General features: G+C 47.7%; 1 protein-coding gene across 2 annotated transcripts in view; it reads right to left on the bottom strand.

Annotated features, from left to right (window-relative positions):
• The window catches only part of ESPL1 (extra spindle pole bodies like 1, separase), a 588,475-nt gene that overhangs the window by 449,636 nt on the left and 119,875 nt on the right, over nucleotides 1-18,964 (bottom strand). For both annotated transcript variants that reach the window (XM_078687592.1, XM_078687600.1), the window contains one exon: nucleotides 12,803-12,956. In XM_078687592.1, coding sequence (XP_078543718.1) covers nucleotides 12,803-12,956 — 154 coding nt within the window. The remainder of the gene's footprint in view (nucleotides 1-12,802; nucleotides 12,957-18,964) is intronic.

Below are 18,964 nucleotides of genomic sequence, written 5' to 3'. Positions count from 1 at the left end.
TCTCCGTGGATTGGGCATGGCAAAGATAGGGCTCATACTCAAGGCAGGGAAACCCAGAGAGCTCCGGGACTCGTAAAGGCCCATTTCGCTCCTCAGCGCAGACACAACTTCTCGCTAAAGTCCTAGCAAACAGATTAGGCTTCAAGACTTTAAATACAGTGTGAACCCTATTATGGCAGAATGGCCCAATGCGAATAAAACTCTACGCTACAAAGCTATACTTCCAAGGGAGGTACAGCACAACGCAAAGTCTAGAAATACTACAAAGTGGCCAGGGACAGCGCAGTCAACAAGTGGCCGTATGCTTGGGGAAGGCTTAGGGTAATGACGGATAGAGTGTGGCCTCCTATACATGAGCTGTGTTCCAGGCAAGGTGAGGCTCATTCCTCGTACTTCACGGGTATATTTAAACCTCGTGGGTACAGAGGAGACATACTTGATAGGTGAGATTGTTTTAACTCCAATCTACATGTTGAAGAAACTTTCCTTTAAAAAAAAAAAGAAATTGGAAATTATTATTTTTTGTTTACACGTAGTTCACAGTAAACATCGGTGCAGTAGCAACACAACAAGAAGGTCCTGACAAAAACTAGCGACAAACAATCCCGTAGGCTGAAACATGTTGACCGGATAATACAGGCGGTGATGTTTGAAACTGCCTGATTGCACTGTTTTTAATGAGGATTATAATCAGATATTCCACTAAAAAGTTTTTTCTGTTATAAATCCTGTTTTAACCTGCACTTACACTTTTGCACTGCATACAATTATTCCAGTCATATCATCTTGTTCGTAGGTCTATTTTATATGGTCTTTTTCATACTTGAACCCTTTTTTCTTCTTTTATGGTTTCTTTTGATGACCTCCTTTATGATATAATCCACAGTTGAATTCTCATTGATCAAGAGGAGAAGTGGATGGAAGGCTGGATACCCAGATAAGATTATCAAATTTGCGATTGATGGGAATCCAACTACTCATAAGGGTTGTGTTTTCATCCTGGGGTAGTCATAAGTTGATGATCATTGTATGTGCAATTATTAGAAATTGATAGTTATTAGACCCCCGGGTTCTTCTGTTTGTTGATAAAATTGGACCAGCCAACTCCCTTCTGGGGTTTAAGAAATGGAATTTCGAGATCCTGGAGGATGTTTGGGACGCAAACAGCATTGTGCCTGTTGAAAATCTGAAGAAAAAAATAAACAAAAAAACTACATGGTGCACACACAACAGTTTAACTACCTGCGGCTACGAAACACTGAAGGCCCATGTACCCCGAAGGAAGAGACCATGGAAGAATTCCCCTCGAGAGACTGTTCGATGGACAAATGACCATTAAGCCATCTCCTTCACACACTGCTAACTTTTGATCAACACTTTGGGACCTGAACAAATTTAGGGCATGAAACTGATAAGGAACCTACATGGCTTCTGGATGGGTCCTTCTGGGAGGGGGTACAGAGTAAATTGGAGGTCGCAGTGGGCACACCAAGAGGAGGACAGGCAATACTCGCACTTCTGGTGTATGGAGAGACTAATGAGACCACGTACAAAAATACCCTGGCTCCTCCACTTCAATGGAGATGCCAACGGGTTGGTGAAGTGCTGGTGGCCCTCAGGGGCTTTTGGAGGATGCATAGCTGCAGGACGAGTCAGGACTTTGCAATTCGAGACACGAACAGGCAGGGTTTGGCACAAATGCCACAGCTAGTCTACAGTTCTTGTGTTCTTCGGCTCTTTGTGCTTAGAGTCAGGTGAATCTGAGCTCCTGGTGTCAGGAAGCCACCTAAATACTGAATTTAGGGGTGTTAAGGGGACGAATGGTAGTAGCTAATGGGCTACTTACCCATGGGTCACTAAACCCCCTATATGATCACTTCCTGTGGGTAGTGGGTATAACCCTGTCCCAGAATTCCTCCTTCCACCAGAACAAGACTGTGGAATCTTTTTTTGGGGAAAACATTTTGCATCCCACCATAGGGGTGTGACTGACCTGGTAGGGTAGCAAGCCTACTTGAATAGCTAACTTCCAGCCTGTCCTAGTGCCAAATGGGCCTTTGGGCAGGGGGTGGTAATTTCCCAGGTCTGGGGGAAGCCAGGTCGCATATCAAAGGTGGCACAGGCTTTGAAGCCCATGAATTTGATGCACTAAATCACTAGCAATCCTGCTGGAGGAGGAGTGAACACCTTCCTCCAGAGCAGGCATTGCTTCTGGCCTCAGAACATAGGTTTTCACCCACAGGTCAGAAACGGGTCTGGGGTGGTAGGCTGGATCATACCAGTCAGCCAGCACACTAAGAGGCTGGTGGATTTTCAGGGGGCTCCTTTGAGGTGCCCTCTGGGTGCATGTTTTAAAAAATCCACTACTGGCATCAATGTGGATTTATCAAGAAAAAGTGTTGGATACCAAATACCATAGGTTTCAGTCAAACCATCATGTATCTGGAGAACTCGTAATAACCAGTGCTCAATACATATACTTAAGATGGCTTCCCTGTTCACTTATTCTATATAGTAATTGCACTGGACCACACAGGGGTATACATGCTCATGCAAAAATGTCCCCATATGTAATATAATGCACCCTGTCTCTGGGCTATAAGGCCTGATGTAGGAGGGACTTACAAATATTATATGCAGTGTCTGTGGGCATGGCACACCAACTGTGTGCCAGGTCGTGTTTTTTTACATTTGTTTTACCCAATTCAAGCACCCTGCAATGGCACTCTGAATGAGTTAGGTGGTGGGTCCCTTAAGGTAGCACAATACATGCTGCAGCCCTTAGGGATCCTCTTTTGTACCCATGCCCTAGGTACCAGGAGTACCATTTACTAGGAACTTAGAAGTGCTAAAGGTCTTACCAATTGGGGCAAAACTGAACAGAATACTTGCTTTAGGGAAAAGGCACTGGGTAACTGGTTAGCAGGAACGCAGTGCACTTCAGTCAAAAATGCATAAAATACCAGGCAAATAGTGGGGATGACAATGTCAGAAAGGGGCACTTTCCCACATGGATGGGTACAGGCAATCTGTTCAAGGGCTTAGCTATCCTGGGGCTGTTTCACACTAAAGACACATTTTCATTGTTTGCGCTTTAAGTGCACCAGCGCTATAGTAATTACAGAAGGGGACGCACAAGTTTCTGCAGATCCTTCTGTAATACCAAAGTGCCCTGGGGCGCGCAAAGGGGGTGCAAATGCCCGTTGTACCCCCATGGCACTTTCGTAATACGGCCCCCGGATGCACATCTCTAAAGGTCCTTGCTCTCTCGCAATGCTACTTAATATGCTCTACAAGTTACAGGTTTTCAGTACCAGTAATGCACTGGCCCATTATAGCTCAGAAGAACTTAACCTGTTGCAGGATCAGCAGAACAAAAATGCAAAAGAGGCCTTAACCCTAAAGTTTTGGAGCGGTTACAGGTAGAGAATTTAAATGTAAGCTTACTCTAGTTTCCAATATTTTATACAATTTTAACAAATAGAATTGACTGGACATTAATGCAGATGAGTGGTCCCAATTGTGATCTGGACAACATCCTTCTTACTAAAAGTCTTGGGCTAAAGTTAGATTCTGGGTGAAGTAAAAAGAGAGAAAGGGTTTATGTATGGCAAAGGGAATACTCCTGGTCCCCTTACGTATTTGTATCAAACAAAAGAAGGAGTCTACCCTGAGGAAATAAGATGTCCACGTGGTATAGGGGAAGACGCACAAAAGGAAAAAAAAAAAAAAGGAGAAAAGTTCTTTTTTTTAAGACCACCCCTCACTCACCAACCTAGTTGGTGACATGCTTCATCATTGGGGTCCCACCCGAATAGCTGAATGCTATCCGGGTGTGCTTCAACACCTGATTACAGTGGAGAAGGTTTTTGTCGCAACAGTGGTGCAGTTGAGTGAAAAAGAGTGAATTAAAAATTGCCTTCATGTACCTCCCTAAAATACTTTAATATGGAGCAACAAGACAATATTAAAAGCAGTGTGAGATACCAAACTCTGCTACATTGACCTCTGGTTTCTTTGTGGTAATAAAAGGTGATCGTGGTCTACACGTTTGAACATATTGGCGATATTATCAGGTTTTCTTTAGGACCTAGCTATGTGACCCGAGTGATATACACGCGCTAAGGTGTACCCAACACTGTGTCAATCAAAATACCACACCGTTTACTCACAGTATGGGGACCTCATTAGTTGCTGAAAGGGAATAATTAGAGAACTGGATTCAGGTGTGCCTCATGGTTGCCGGGGTATGGCGCTGGCTCTAGTCACACTTCCTTCAAACCATGTCGCCAACTTCAATCAATGAATCATTTGTAAAGCGCGCACTACATACCCGCGAGAGTCAAGGCGCTGGGAGGCGGGGGTGGGTGCCGCTTCTGATCTAACAGCCAGGTCTTGAGTATCCTCCTGAAGGTCAGCAGGTCTTGGGTCTGTCGAGGTTCAGTGGGAGGGTGTCCATGTCTTGGAGGCGAGGTGGGAGAAGGATCTCCCACCGGTGGTTGTTCTTCGGATGCGCAGGACGGTGGAGAGTGAGGTCGGCGGAGCATAGCTGGCAGTTGGGAATGTAGGAGAGCCGTCTGTTGAGGTAGGCTGGGCCGGTCTTGTGGAGTGCCTGGTGTGCATGGGTGAGGAGCTTGAAGGATATCCTCTTGTTGACGGGGAGCCAGTGCAGGTTTCTCAGGTGGGGGTGATGTGTCTGTGGCGTGGTACATCGAGGATCAGTTGTGCCATGGCGTTTTGCATGCGTTGTAGTCGTTTGATGAGCTTGGTCGGGGCTCCCGCGTAGAGGGCGTTTCCGTAGTCGAGCCTGCTGCGAACGAGGGCCTGGGTGACTGTCTTTCTTGTATCTGTCAGGATCCATCTGTAGATCTTGGAGCATGTGGAGGGTGTTGAAGGAGGAGGAGACTGCGTTGACTTGCTTGGTCATTGAAAGCATTGACTCTAGGATGATTCCCAGGTTGCGTACGTGGTCGTTGGGTGTCAGGGCTGCCCCCAGTGCCGTCGGCTACCAGGAGTCGTCCCAGGCTGAAGCAGAGGATGAGGACCTCCGTCTTGTCAGAGTTCAGCTTCAGAGGGCTGGTCTTCATCCAGTAGGCAACGGCCTTCATTCCTTCGTGGAGGTTGGCTTTGGCAGTGATGGGGTCCTTGGTGTGGGAGAGGATCAGCTGAATGTCGTCGGCGTACGAGATTATGTTGAGATCATGCTGTCGGAATAAGTGTTCGTGTCGGGCTGAGGGAGGACCCCTTGGGTACGCGGCAGATTATCTCAGAGGCTTTGGACCGGAATAGGGGGAGGCGGACACTCTGGGTTCTGCCGGAGAGAAAGGAGGGGGTCCAATCCAGAGCCTTGTCTCGGATCCCTGCGGCGTGCGCGTAGTGTGCGGTGGAAGACTGTCGAAGGCGGCTGAGAGGTTTAGGAGGATGAGTGCTGCGGTCTCGCCATTGTTCAGCAGGGTCCTGATGTCATCGGTGGCGGCAATGTGGGCAGTCTCAGTGCTGTGGTTGCTGCGCAACCCTGACTGGGAAGGGTCCAGGATTCTGTTTTCTTCGAGGTATCGTTTTAGCTGTCTGTTGACTGTTTTTTCGATGAACTTGGCCGGGAAGGGGAGCAGAGAGATGGGCCGGTGGTTCTTGAGGTCGCTTGGGTCTGCCTTAGGGTTTTGAGTAGGGCGTTGATCTCCGCGTGTTTCTAGATCTCTGGGAAGGTCGCGGTCTCGAGGCAGAGATTGATGATATTGCGCAGGTGGGGTGCGATGGAGCTGCTTGCTCTGTTGAAGACGTGGTGCAGGAATGGGTCTGACGGAGAGCCGGAGTGGATTGTGCGCATGGTCTTGATGGTGTCATCGATGATCACGCAGGGGTGAGGGTGTTGGCGCGGTCCTCGATCCAGCGTCTGAGGGCAGCGTCGGTGTTGGAGGGTTCGGTGGGTGGGCTGAGAGCGAAGTCTGCATGTAGTTCTTCAGTGATTTTGCTCCAGCAGCGGCGGATCTGTTGAGTGCGATGGTGTGTAGGTGGGCTTCTGGAAGGCGAAGTGGATGCAGTGGTGGTCAGTCCAGAGGAGTTTGGTGGTGTGGCTGACTGAGATGTGCGGGCTTGAGGAGAAGACGGGGTTGAGCGTGTGGCCGGTGGAGTGGGTGGGCGTTGTGACTAGTTGTTTCAGTCTGAGGTTGGCGAGGTTATCGATCAGGGTTGTGTTGTTGTCGTTGATCTCATGGTGAAAGTTGAGGTCTCCGAGGATGATGTAGTCTGTGGAGGTCAGGGCGTGGGTGCCGATCAAGTCGGCGATGGAGTCGCTGAACTGGGGGCGGGGTCCGGGGGGTCAGTAGACTAGGGTGCCTCTGAGGGTGGAGTTAGGGTCTATGTGGATCTGAAAATGCATGTGTTCGGTGGTGCTGAGCGCGTCATCGGTGCTAGTCGAGACCCTGATGCTGTTCTTGTGGACGATGGAGATTCCTCTTCAGACTCCGTTGGTGCGGTCTCTGCGGGCGATCTTGTAGCCGTCTGGGGGGTGGCTATGGTGATGTCTGGTACGGAGGAGTCATAAATCCATGTCTCTGTCAGGAAGGCGACGTCCGGGGATGTTGTGTCGAGCAGGTCCCAGAGCTCAACGGCATGCTTGCGTGCGGAGCAGGTGTTCAGTAGTATGCATCGGAGGTGGTTGGGGTCTTTCTTGGTGGGTGGTTCATCGGCTCTGAGGCTGATGTAGCTGCAGTTCCGGCAGGTGAAGGGGCAGTGTGTGCGTTTCGGGGCCGCCTTTAAGCAGGTGTGGCTCCGTCCGGAGTTGTGTGCAGAGTGCTGGCATCGTAGTGGCGGCGGTCGTCATGGCGGGTGCGGGGGCCAGGGGTTATGGAGCTGGGCGCGGTCCAGGCGCAGACGGGCTTGCCTAAGGCGCGCCTTCGGAGCGCCAGAGGCCTGCATATATGGGGAGGTGGGAGCAGCTGGGAGGCGGGGGCAGCGAGCCGTCAGGGGGGCGGGGACGCAGCGGCGAGGGCTGTGAGGGACAACAAAGGTAACAGAAGGAACAAGCATTTGCAATGCAATAGGTCTCGCATTAGGAAAGTGTGAGCTATTGGTATTGTAAATGACAATTTTTTTTTTTATATGTGTTGGCTTTTGAAAATATATAAATTAATAGCATTGTTATTCACGAAGCCAATAGCTTACACTTTCCTAATGCGAGTCCTATTGGCTATGGCAATGTTTGTTGGTAGCAAGCAAGGGCAGTGCTGTTGTGGTGCTGAGTGATGAGTGATGATGTGGTTGGGCTGAGCGATGTGGTGGTGTCCCCGAGCGATGTGGTGGTGTCCCCGAGCGATGTGGTGGTGTCTCCGAGCGATGTGGTGGTGTCTCCGAGCGATGTGGTGGTGTCTCCGAGCGATGTGGTGGTGTCCCCGAGCGATGTGGTGTGTGAGGGTGTGTGGGGGTGTGAGGGAGTGAGGGTGAGCGGGTTAGGAGGGTGAGGGGTGTTAGCGTGAGGGTGACTAGGGTGAGGGTGAGGGTGGGTGAAGGGGTGTGAGGGTGAGGGTCCGAAGTAAAAGGTGGCATTGCAGACCACATAAGACAGAGAAGAGACTGCGTGGTGACTGCGTTGGTCAGTTTCAGAATCAGGAGGGGCAGTCAGCACAGTCTGCGAGGGATCAACGTGTCTAGAGGCAAAGCATAGCGGATGTAGCATTGCAGCTAGCAAGTCGAGTGTTTTGCAAGCTGAGTGTCTCTAGAGAGATGGCAACACAGCAAGAGCATTTGAGAAGCAAGGCTACTGTAAACAAGCACAGTAGGCTTTCACTTTCGTCCAGAAACAAGCTCTCGGCATTGCTGTGAGGGGGGGGGGGGGGGGGGGGGCTGTGGAGTGCATTAGCGCTAGATAAAAAAAAATCAAATTGCGTATAACTTTATTTACTAATCCATCTCGGATTGGTAAAAAACAAATAATGCTTGTCGCATTTTGTAGTCCTTGTTGGTTTACGGCTACAAAATGAAGTTACGCTTAATTGCCCTTCTGGCGCCTTTTTTGTGTGCATAATTTTGACCCATGATGCACAGCAGCTTCGTTGCCATACACCATGGTTAAATTCATTGCCAAAGCTAATAGCCGAAATCCATTAAGAATCTGCGTTAAAGTTTCTGATAAAGTCAGCATTTTGGACACTAAGGTAAATGATAATCTATATCGGTGAGCAGTTTTTTTTTTTGCACAAAGCGTACGACCTGCGATTGTGATTTTTGTGGACAGACAACATGAGCAATATCTGCGTAACTATAAAACCTACTTTCGAAAGTTCAATGACGCTAAAAAGCCTCATTCTGTCATCAACATTTAGAACAAGTACTATGAGGACGGGAGAGTCGCGGGGACACGTGATGGGGTGCGTCAGTGTTCCGTGGAAGACGGACTACTCTTCCTGTCGCCAGCTGCAGGCGGGAACAGCCTCCCGGAAGTGCCTCTGTGTCTCCAGAAACTAAGTAGAGAGAGTGGCGCGCAGCAGGAGCGTCACAGGAGTTGGCGGGGTTTACATAATGACTGCTTACTGGACCCTCCCGCCTTCATTTACACTAATCTTCCTTTTAAAAGGATGAAAACGTTGCTCCAGTTACAAAACTTTTTCCGCTAAACTGCTGCTAATCGGTGTAATCGCAAACTAATCGTGCATCTGCATTCAATGCTTGCAACGTGTTATAAAAGCTAAAGAACGTTGCAATGCATATTCCCTGAGCGCGAAAAATGCTCTTGGTGTCAAATGTGTCTTACTACCACCTAGCAAGTAAGTACACCTTCATTTTAAAAAGTAGTTTTTACATTAATAAACAAAAAAAATAAAGGTCGATTTTTACGGCTCACGCACATTTGACATTCATTTTGGCAGTATGACAAACATTATATACGAAAACTAAGCACTCAGAGGTAATTGTACGTATTTATACACGTCTATTATGTTCGGATTTGATTTCTCGCAGCAAGTTTGATTTTTGAACTGTAGGGTTAACCTGCCTTTACAAAAGCACGGATTGTTGCTTCTAGGTGGTTTGCCACAAACCACGTCTCAGTAAATTGCAAAAACATTTTTGCAGCCCACTGCTGTTTTTGATTGGTGAGATTCTTGAAACCAATTTGATCACTGCAGTAAAAAGGAACACTTTGCGAAGAAAAATAGACCTTAATGCAGGGGTGGTAAGAGCTAAATAAATTTCAATACAATACAATGCGCTCTTTAACTTTCATAATTACCACCAGCTTTTTGATTATGGTAATTATAGTTTTATGATGCAGTAAAAACGGGTTAAACACTAGCAAATGTACTGCAATCTGCTTTGAATGGGGAATATTCAATATCCTTTCTCATGTGCTCAAATACTCGTGCTTTATTTACCCCTGCAGTTTGCGGCCAAAGTGAAATTTCATTTTAGGCGCAAACAAGACTGGGACTGAGTGGTTTGTTTCTAAATTAAGCTCATGATGTTGGGCAGCACTTGTGTAACATTCCTAAAACAAGCTCTTTGGCCAGAGATCGCCTGATATTTATCTATTTAGCTGGCTTCAGAGAGTTAAGCAATATCTACAAACACACATGCCTTATGAGTTGCTTAATAAAACATACTCAGAGTAATAGTGGTAGCATTTGATCTGGATGGAAAACTTTCAAAATCTGTGTCGTGTTGACATACATTAAAATACAAAATGCAAGAAGAAATTGCTCATGGAAGGGAAAGGAGCGCGTTTTCGCATTTCCACACCCGTTCCTGCAGGTGGTCAGAGAACATGTCCCCTTTTCCACAGCACATTAGCTTAAACGGCATTATTCTTTTTAGACAATTGTATGCAAGGACCGCATTCGGCGAAAGTGATTATCCACCCCAGATGAGGTACTTTTTTCCCCCCAAGACGTCCCTACAGAAAGGGTTTAATGTTATGAAGCGAGTAATTTTTTTTTTCAAGACTATTAAGAGCACTTTATATTATGAGCATCAAATAATTTTCTGTGAAAGAAAGACGGATGAATATTTCATGGATGTAGCTTTTTAGGAACGTCCCCTCGCTGCAGTTTTAAACTGGTCTTTCAACAGCCATGTCAATCAGAGGTCTTTAACAGATGTAACAAGCTCTCTGCATTGCTGTGGCGGGGGTGGGGGAGGCATTCCTTTGAAGTCTGATGGAGGGGAGCCTTTGAAGTGATGTGAGGCACAAATGGTGGAATGGTGGTGTGCGAGCGGCTTCCTTTCAAGTTGGATTGGGGGGTGCGGGCGAGCAAATGGCGAGCGCGCGCACAAAGCACATGCACTGTCGATAATCCGCATTGAAAAGCCCCTTGGTAAGCTTTCCTGGAGCAGCTCTATATCTCTCGCAGAGCGATTGCTGCGCAATACGCTAGGCGAGACCTAAAAAGGGGCACAAAATCAAGGGAAGAACGAGTGGCACAGAGGGCAGAAGGGCACAAAAAGCGAGTGGAACAGAAGGCAAAAGGGGCACAAAAATGAGGGGGGGAAAAAAAGTGGCACAGAAGGCAAAGGGGCACAGAAATACCAAACAAACGAGTGGCACAGAGGCAAACTACAGAACAGAAAAATACAGGGACAGCTAAGAACAGAAGGCAGAACGGGCAGAGAGTTACGGGGCAGCGAGGGGAACAGAAGGGAAAACCGGGCAGAGACAAGGGGCAGCGAGGGGAACAGAAGGGAAAACCGGGGAGAGACACGGGGGCAGTGAGGGGTACAGAAGGAAAGACCGGGCAGAGAGCACGGGGACAGCGAGGTGAACAGAGGGAAGAAAAAGGGGCACGGACCACGTACAGGCAGCGGGGGGAAACAGACAACAGCAGTCACAGACAACAATGAAAATACAGGCAATACAATAAAAGCAATAAAGCGGAGGATGAACAAACCTAGCTATGGCCTACCACTGGCCACCAGGAATGAGGCAAAGGTGGTACCCTGCGGGTGGTGGAGGGCCTCGAGCTTCCTCAGCAGCGGCAGGGAGACACAGGCGGTGCTGTGCGGAGGGGGAGAGACCTACCTGGTGGGGTCAAGGGTTGCTCTCCTCATCACGCAGCGGCCAGCCTATATGGGGAGGTGGGAGGGAGGAGGCGGGAGAAGCGAATGGGCAGCCAGGTGGGCAGGGACGTAGCGGCGAGGGACAACGAAGGTAACAGAAGGAAAAAGGGGCACAAAATAGAGGGAAAAACAAGGGCACAAAAAAAAAAAAGCGTAATCCTGTATGCTTGTATGAATATTCTGTGCACCCTTCACGGCGACCATACAGTGAGTAAACGGTGTGGTATTTTGATTGACCCAGGGTTGGGTTCACCTTAGCGCGTGTATACCACTCGGGTCACAGCTTTCCTTTCGTGTGTCTTCCTCTATACCATGTTGACATCTTATGTTCTCAGGGTAGCCTCCTTCTGAAGTTACCATTGGCCATCAAGGAGGTTCAGAAGCCTAAAAAGTCTGGTCTCAGAGTACCTGTTATTTGGGAAAGTCAACAACATGTGGAGTATTGTCTTTGGTCATGAAAAGTTGAACCTACAATCTCTAGATTCAGAAAAAAGCAGGACCAATTTTAGCAGTATGCACAGTTGCAACATACCAATGCTGGTAGTAAGTGTACATAGCATTCCCCAATTGTGCCTTTTTTCCAACTGAACTCACATTTCAACATGCTATTCACAAACTGTAGTAGTTCCCTATTCAATAAACTGAATAAAATAGTCGACAGTCAATGAATACAGTGGACCAATATGTTGTGTGACAAAAATAAAGAAAAAAATTGGCACGCTAAGAAACACTCAAAACATATGCTATGGTGTCAAACAGTTGATCAAAACCAGGAAGCCAATACAGGAGTTAAAACAGGATATAGCTAGTGATCTAGCCATGGCCCAAGTTCCTGAGAGTCAGGGGCCATTTTTACATCTCTCGTAAGACAAACAAATAACTTCAGATTACAACATTCCCATACAGTAGGGGTACATGGTTTCTGGATCAGAGCACTTTTTTTTTGGAGGAGTGTGGCTCAATGGTTAGAGCGGCAGACCCTGATGCAGAGTTCTGGCCAGGGACCAGGGTTTGATTCCAGTCTCGGCGGGGTCTCGGGCTCAATTTCCTTGGACCTGTTAATTCTCGCCTCGGTGCCTATTCTAATCACGGGCCCCACGCTGCAACTCTGGGCAATAGCTTGCTTAGCCGCCACACCGGCCCCAACAGCGCTAAGGATGCCTGGCTTCACCCTGGGGGTGCCCAGGAGTGGACACTTCACAGGGAAAGCCAGGAGGGGTTCCACAGCGGTATGAGCATCAGCGCCAGGAAACCGAATAGGCGACACCGCAAGGTGACCGTCTGGTGACAGTGCGCTCTATAAGTACCATGACATTTACATTTACATTAAGCTACTGTGCAAGGAATTTGTATAAGGGAGGATGTTGCTGTGGGTGTTCTTTGACAGTCTTCCTGGATCAGCAAACTTAAACATGCAGTCACCAAGCAGGTCTTTGGGAAATGCTATTCTTTACTAAAAAGGGAAGGGGCGGGAATTACACATTGGGTTTGCTGGATTCCAGTTATTACAAGTTGGATACACTATACAAGGAAATTTAAGCAGATAGAACATTCAAAATAATTACTTCTAGGTGCAGTAGTGAGGATCTAGTTGTGCTATTAATGTATGGAACTATTCTGCCCACATATTCGCAGTAGAAATATGAACACATGTATGAAGCCCCCCCACCCCTTCCAGTATATCAAATGTTGAAATAGCAAACAAAGAATCCCTACTTTTGTCAACTAGATACATAGATTAAAAGGACACCCTCACCAGAATCTGCCACAAGGTTGAAGTTGATTCCATCATATGCAAACTTCTCCTCCTGGAGTCTGTCCTCATAGTTTAGGTCATTGGGTTCAAACTTTTGCAGGTTTCTTTGAATCTGTGCATTGGTGGTTCCTACACGTCTCTCTATCTCCATGCTCTGTTGGATTAAACAAAAAAGAAATAACATTCCGACTGAGGAAAAGGTTGGACTCCCCACTAGGAGCAGATTCAATAAAATGTACAGTAAAGCTTCACTAGGCAGATTGGAAACTTGTAGGGACAAAGGGTCAGATGTATAAAAATTTAATTTTGCATTTCCTAAATAGCGACTTCACAGGAATCTCTATTTAGTAAATACAAAATATTATGTATGAAATTACCGATTTCCTGATAGTGATTCCTACAAAGTAGGAATAGCTATTTGGAAATAGCAATTTAAGAAATCCCATGCCATTTCTTCCAATTGGCCGCTTTTGCATTTCCAAAATAACTGTTGCCTATTAGGAAATCACTATTTTGGAAATGCTAAACCAAAGAGGATTATGAGCATAAGGCCCCCCTGTAATGCATCCCAAAAATAGTGGTGCATGCACATGTAGAGCACATATGCACTAGGGGCATGTGTGCGCTCTACTACAAGCATCTTGGTGTGCTTTTATAAATTGCACCTGGTTACCATCGACTGAGACTATGGTAATCGCATTTCCTAAATGCTGATTTTGTATTTAGGAAAGGCTTTGTACATGTGCTTAAAGAAATAAATCGCAAACAGGAATTCCCAATATGAGATTTCCTATTAGGGAATCACAAAATGACATTTCAACTGGGTAGAAATGGCATTTTAGATTCCCTAAAGCCTTTTGTACGTAGCAAAAAAGCGGTTTTGCATTTTTTAACGAGCCGAAAGTGCGGTTCGGCCCGTTAAGAAATGCATAAGGCCTTTGCACATCTGGCCCCATAATGTAATGCTCCTTTAATGAGACACGTAGCACTAAAGGCTCTTTGGCTTATAATACTTGCAAAAAGGCTTACGTTATTTTCAAGCAAGTGGCCAGAGCAAGCATTGCTAAAATAAATAAAAATATTCTGAAAAAGGAAATTATAAATGGACAGTTGGACCCCCTTGTCTGTATGCTTGAGAACAAAAATACAAACTTTTGCTCATGTGATTTCACATTGTGGTTAATTTCAAAATGTAAATCGCCTGACATACTAATAATGCTCGCTGAGGCCCTAGTCACACAAATTAATACAGCATAGCCTAAGTGACTAGAGCAGGAGATGAGCGTTGAAAAACTCCATGTACAAACACACAATGTGTTTTAGGTCTTGCTGAACCAACGCGCATGCGTTGTTCTGCAAGAGTATAGTAGGCAAATCAAAGTCTTGAAACCAGCGAGGATTTTCCCAAATGCATGCGAGGTACTCAAGCGCGACGCTTCCCCAGCGTGCGCTTGGCCTCACTTCTCAATCACACCCCATATGGTGTTCCCTCCCACTCGCTCATCAAAGGCTGCTCCCCCACCAATGCGCTCCCGCCCCCCCCACAGCAATGCCAAGAGCTTGTTCTTTCTCTGTCTTTTTACTCTCTACGACAGTCTTGTCTGCCACAGTTCTGCTTAGTTGCTCTGTCTATCTCCTCTTATCTCCCATGCCATGTTTTGTCTTCTTTCTCACGTTTCTCATGACCACGTCCTGTCTTCTTTCTCTCCAAGTTGTTTCTTTCACATCTACCTCTCTGTCATGCATCTTCCTAAACCAATGGCTGAATTATCTTGCAGGATATCACTTCTCCTTTCATGCAATTCTCTCCCCCTTGGACCCCGCCTCCCACTCACTACGATCTTTCTTCTCTACTTCCTGCCCCTCTCTGAGCTCTACCACCTTTTATCTGTGCCTCTCTCTATCTCCTTTCTGCCTCCCCCTCTCTTTCCCCCTCCCTCTTTTAGAGGAACAGGCTGAGGAGGAGGTGGGGGTTCTACCCTTCGCCCATCCTGCCTCAAAGTTCTACTACCCGCAGCAGGTCCGGGCCCTCAGATGCTGCCTGCTTGTTGCTCCTTCGAGAGATGCCGGTCACCCAGATTCATCATGGGCAGTACTTTACTAGCGCTTCTTGCGGGGGCAGGGGAGGGGGTTGAGCTAATCTGTCTGCGGCTGTTCTCCCAATGTCTCCGCCCCTCAGTGAAAACAGTAGCGTGGGGTAAAGTCAGCAAGTAGAACGTCCTCTCAGTCGTTAAGTAGCACTCTGTTTCCTTGCACCGTGTCTCTTTGTCTTTGATCTCACATAAGTACAGCTAATTGTTCCTGCAGACAGGCCTGCGTCTCACCCCTAAGCCTCCTTTAAAGCAGCTGCCACGTCACTGAGATTACACATGTCTGCTTCCCGTCGAAACCTGGGAACGAACCTCTTATCTTCGTATTTAAACACGAGTAAATATTTCCCACTGTTTTTTTCCTCTCGTCGCTTTTTTTACCCGCTCTTTTTAAGTACAGCCTTAAAGCGCACCTTCCACACTGTGTATCCGTTTCCCCACTCCCATATGTTGAAAGCACAGGCTGTCCAGTTGTCACGTGTACGCCCCCCTCCCCACAACACACTGCCACCACGCCAAAATCCCCAATTCACATCATTCTATCGTGAAACAGCAGGAGCAGGGTGACTAATCCGTATTCAAAGACTAAGCAAAGGGAACCCAAAAAAACCCACACCAATTGAAAGAGAAATCCGTCGATAATGTCACGATGCTTGTGCTCTTGAGACAACGAACAGACGATAATAAATGTGGCGCCAGACCAAGCACCACTCGGCACCACAACAGCACCACTCGGCACCACAACAGCACCACTCGGCACCACCACAGCACCACTCGGCACCACCACAGCACCACTCAGGACCACCACAGCACCACTCAGGACCACCACAGCACCACTCAGGACTTTAACCTCATGGGTGCTGCTGACGAGCTGAGCTCGTCACGGCCGTTGGAACGTTCTCACGCGGGGCTAATTTCCCTGCTGTGCTGAACGTTCTAAAAACGGGTGTGCTCGTCACCAGCACGGCGGCGCTGCACGCGGCCTCCCCTCCCCGCGCACTGCGGGGGGAAAACACCCCCCAGTGAAGGGGTTAAGAGGGCTTGTAAGAAGAGGAAACTCAGCCAGAAGTATTGGGATTCACTACTCTAGAGGCCGGTTTCAGGAAAGTGCAGCGATCAACTCCAGGCACTGAAAGAGGCAGATGCTGAGATCTAGGACCTCATGAAAGACACCTTGGTTGAGGGCTTTGGACTCCCCACTGAAGAGCACAGGATTAGGTTCAGGAAGACCAACAAAACCACAAGTCAGACCTCAGTAGATTTTGTTGACTTCTCAGTCTAAACACTTGGTGGCTGGTTAAAGGTAACAAGGTGCTAGACTATGATAGACGTTCTAATCTTATTATGAAAGAGCATCTGTTAAGTAACGGTTTCCGTAACTTGCATCATTACTTGGTGGACCTAGGTCAAGTCTCCCCTCAAGAATTGGGCAGCAAGGCTGACCATTGGGTCAGGACTAGGGCCTTTTGAAGTCTCAAGGAAGGGGGGTGCCCAAAAGAAGGCAATTGCTAATCACCTTCCCCTCCCCTATACCCCCAAATGCCCCCCTCATCCCCCTCCCATCCCCTGACCATTGGGTCAGGACTAGGGCGTTTTGAAGTCTCAAGGAAGGGGGTGCCCAAAAGAAGGCGATTGCTAATCCCCTTCCTCCCCCATCCCCCTCAATGCCCGCCATTTCCCCAATGCCACCGCCAAGCCCCCCCCCCCAAACCCCCCAGGAGAAAGAGTGGGCTAACTAAGAATAAAAACAGTCTCATAAAGACCCTCAAAAAACCTGCACAGGAGAGTGGGTCCAGAGACAATACACAGATCCAAGGAGGGTACCAGGCTAAGAACTGGAATACCAAGATGGCCTGGTGTTTTAATTTCAAAGTCAATGGGCACCAAACTGAAGACATAATCTGTCCCAAAAAGGCTTCCTCTAGTGCTTCCCCAGTAAACACTGTGGTGGTGAGTCTTCTGATATTTACCCTGACCAGATCAGAGGATGGGGTGGGGTGGATGTAGCTTTCCTGGCTGTTTGGCCCAGTAATCTGGAGAAGTACAATCAACCTCATTTTAATGTGTTTAGAATGGAAGCACAGAGAGATACAGCTGCAAGTGTCACCATGATACCAAAAACCAGGTATCTTCAGAAAAGTCCCTAACTGGACAAATGTATCCAGTCACCAATGCGGATAACGTGAGCAATGTTCATTCCATGGATATTGTGTCCTGGAAGGGGTTACTGGCCAAATGAAGGTAGTAGTGTCCTCTGCAATTCCTGTGGAATGTCCGCTAGGGAATGATCTGGAGACCTCAGTATGGGCTGAGGTACAGCTAAGATCCCATGCAGTCATGCTGGGAATCCCGAATGGGTGTGCGTAAAAACTAAAGCAAAGCACAGGGTGAAAAAGAGGAGTTGGAGTCTGGGATCATGGCCCAACCATCTAAAAGAAATGGTAAGCAGTCTAAGAAGCCAGCTTCTGAACAGCCACAAGCTCAGGTCCCCTCTCCTCGGGGGAAGACCTCTCCGCCCCAGAGGAAACTGAGCCCCAGGAACTTGGGCCTAAAACCACATAGCTCCTAGGAACAGGGGGACCCTCTAGGGAAAAGCAGTGCCAAGGACAGAGGTCCTGCCCTACTCTTGAAAGCCTGAGACAGCAAGCTGCTGACTAGGAAAAGGGGGATGTTTGTGGCTCCCACAGGACCCATTGGGAGGAGGGACTCCTGTACAGAGGTCAGAGACCCAAAACCTGGTGCTACTAGGAGAGTGGTAGTGCCTGAGCAGTACAGAGAGTGTTTACTCTTATTGGCCCATGACATCCCCCTAGCTGGGCATATTGGCCAGAGCTAGAGCGAGTAGGCTAGTCAGCCACTGCTACACACCATACATGTTCCAAAAGGTGAAGGATTTTTGTAACTCCTGTGACACCTGCCAAGTCAGGCCCCCTTAATTCCACTTTCACTGGTTAGGGTTCAATTTGAAAGGGTGGGGGTTGACTCAGTTAGCCACCCTAGGCCCTCCAACAGGATCAGGAACAGATTCATACTGGTGGTAGTGGATCATGCTACCAGGTACCCTGAAGGTATACCCCCTTAGGACTGTCAATGCTCCTGAAGTAGCCAGAGCCCTCAAGTATTTTTTACAAGAGTGGGTTTCCTTAACAAGGTTTCAGACAGAGGTAGTAACTTCATGTCTGGCTACCTGAAGGCAATGTGGAATGAATGTGGTGTGACTTACAAATCCACTACCCCATATCACCTACAAACCAATGGTTTAGTTGAGATGGTCAACAAAACCATGAAAGTGACGAACGTGGGACTCCCTGCAAAACTCAGGAGATGAAATGTTTTTTTGCCATGTGTGCTTTTTCACTTAGAGAAATACCTAAGAGAGGAGTAGGGTTCAGTCCCTTTAAACTTCAGTTTGGGCATCCTGTAAGGGGACCACTTTCTCTAGTTAAGTAAGGCTAGTAGAGACCTCTCAAAGAGATAAAACAAAACATAGTTGTCTATGTACTCGGTCTACATTCAAGGATGGCAGAGTACATCTGTAAAGCATCCAAAAACCTTGAAACCAGTCAAGCGCTCCAGAAGCATTGGTATGACAGAAAGGCTGCACTGGTGGAGTTCCAACCAGGGCAGATGGTATGGGCTTTGAAGCCCGAGGAACCCAAGGCCCTCCAGGTCATGTAGAGTGGTCCAGACTATCCTTGAAAGGAAAGGTGAGATCACCCATCTTGTAGACCTAGTCAATAGCAGGAGCCTGCACAGGGTCATCCATGTTAACCACCTACAGCCTTTCTATGACAGGGCTGATGTGACTATGCTCATAGTCACTGATGAGGACCAGGAAGCAGAGAGTGAACCTCTCCCTGACCTCTTCTACAGCCCAAAAGATGGGTCAGTAAATGGAGTGGTCTTCTCAGACACGCTCTCTGCCAAACAGCAGGCTGCCTGCAGGCAAGTTCTGAAGCAGTATGCTGAGCTCTTCTCCCTAACCCCTGGTCAGACTACTTGGTGTACCCATGATGTGGACACTGGAGACAATAAGTCTCTAAAAAACAAAAAAAATACAGACCGTTTGATC

The sequence above is a fragment of the Lissotriton helveticus genome, chromosome 1_1, assembly GCF_964261635.1.
Source record: "Lissotriton helveticus chromosome 1_1, aLisHel1.1, whole genome shotgun sequence".
In the NCBI taxonomy this organism is placed as follows: Eukaryota; Metazoa; Chordata; class Amphibia; order Caudata; family Salamandridae; genus Lissotriton; species Lissotriton helveticus.
The sequence above is the reverse complement of the archived record's forward strand: the minus strand, read 5'-3'. Positions and strand labels throughout refer to the sequence as shown.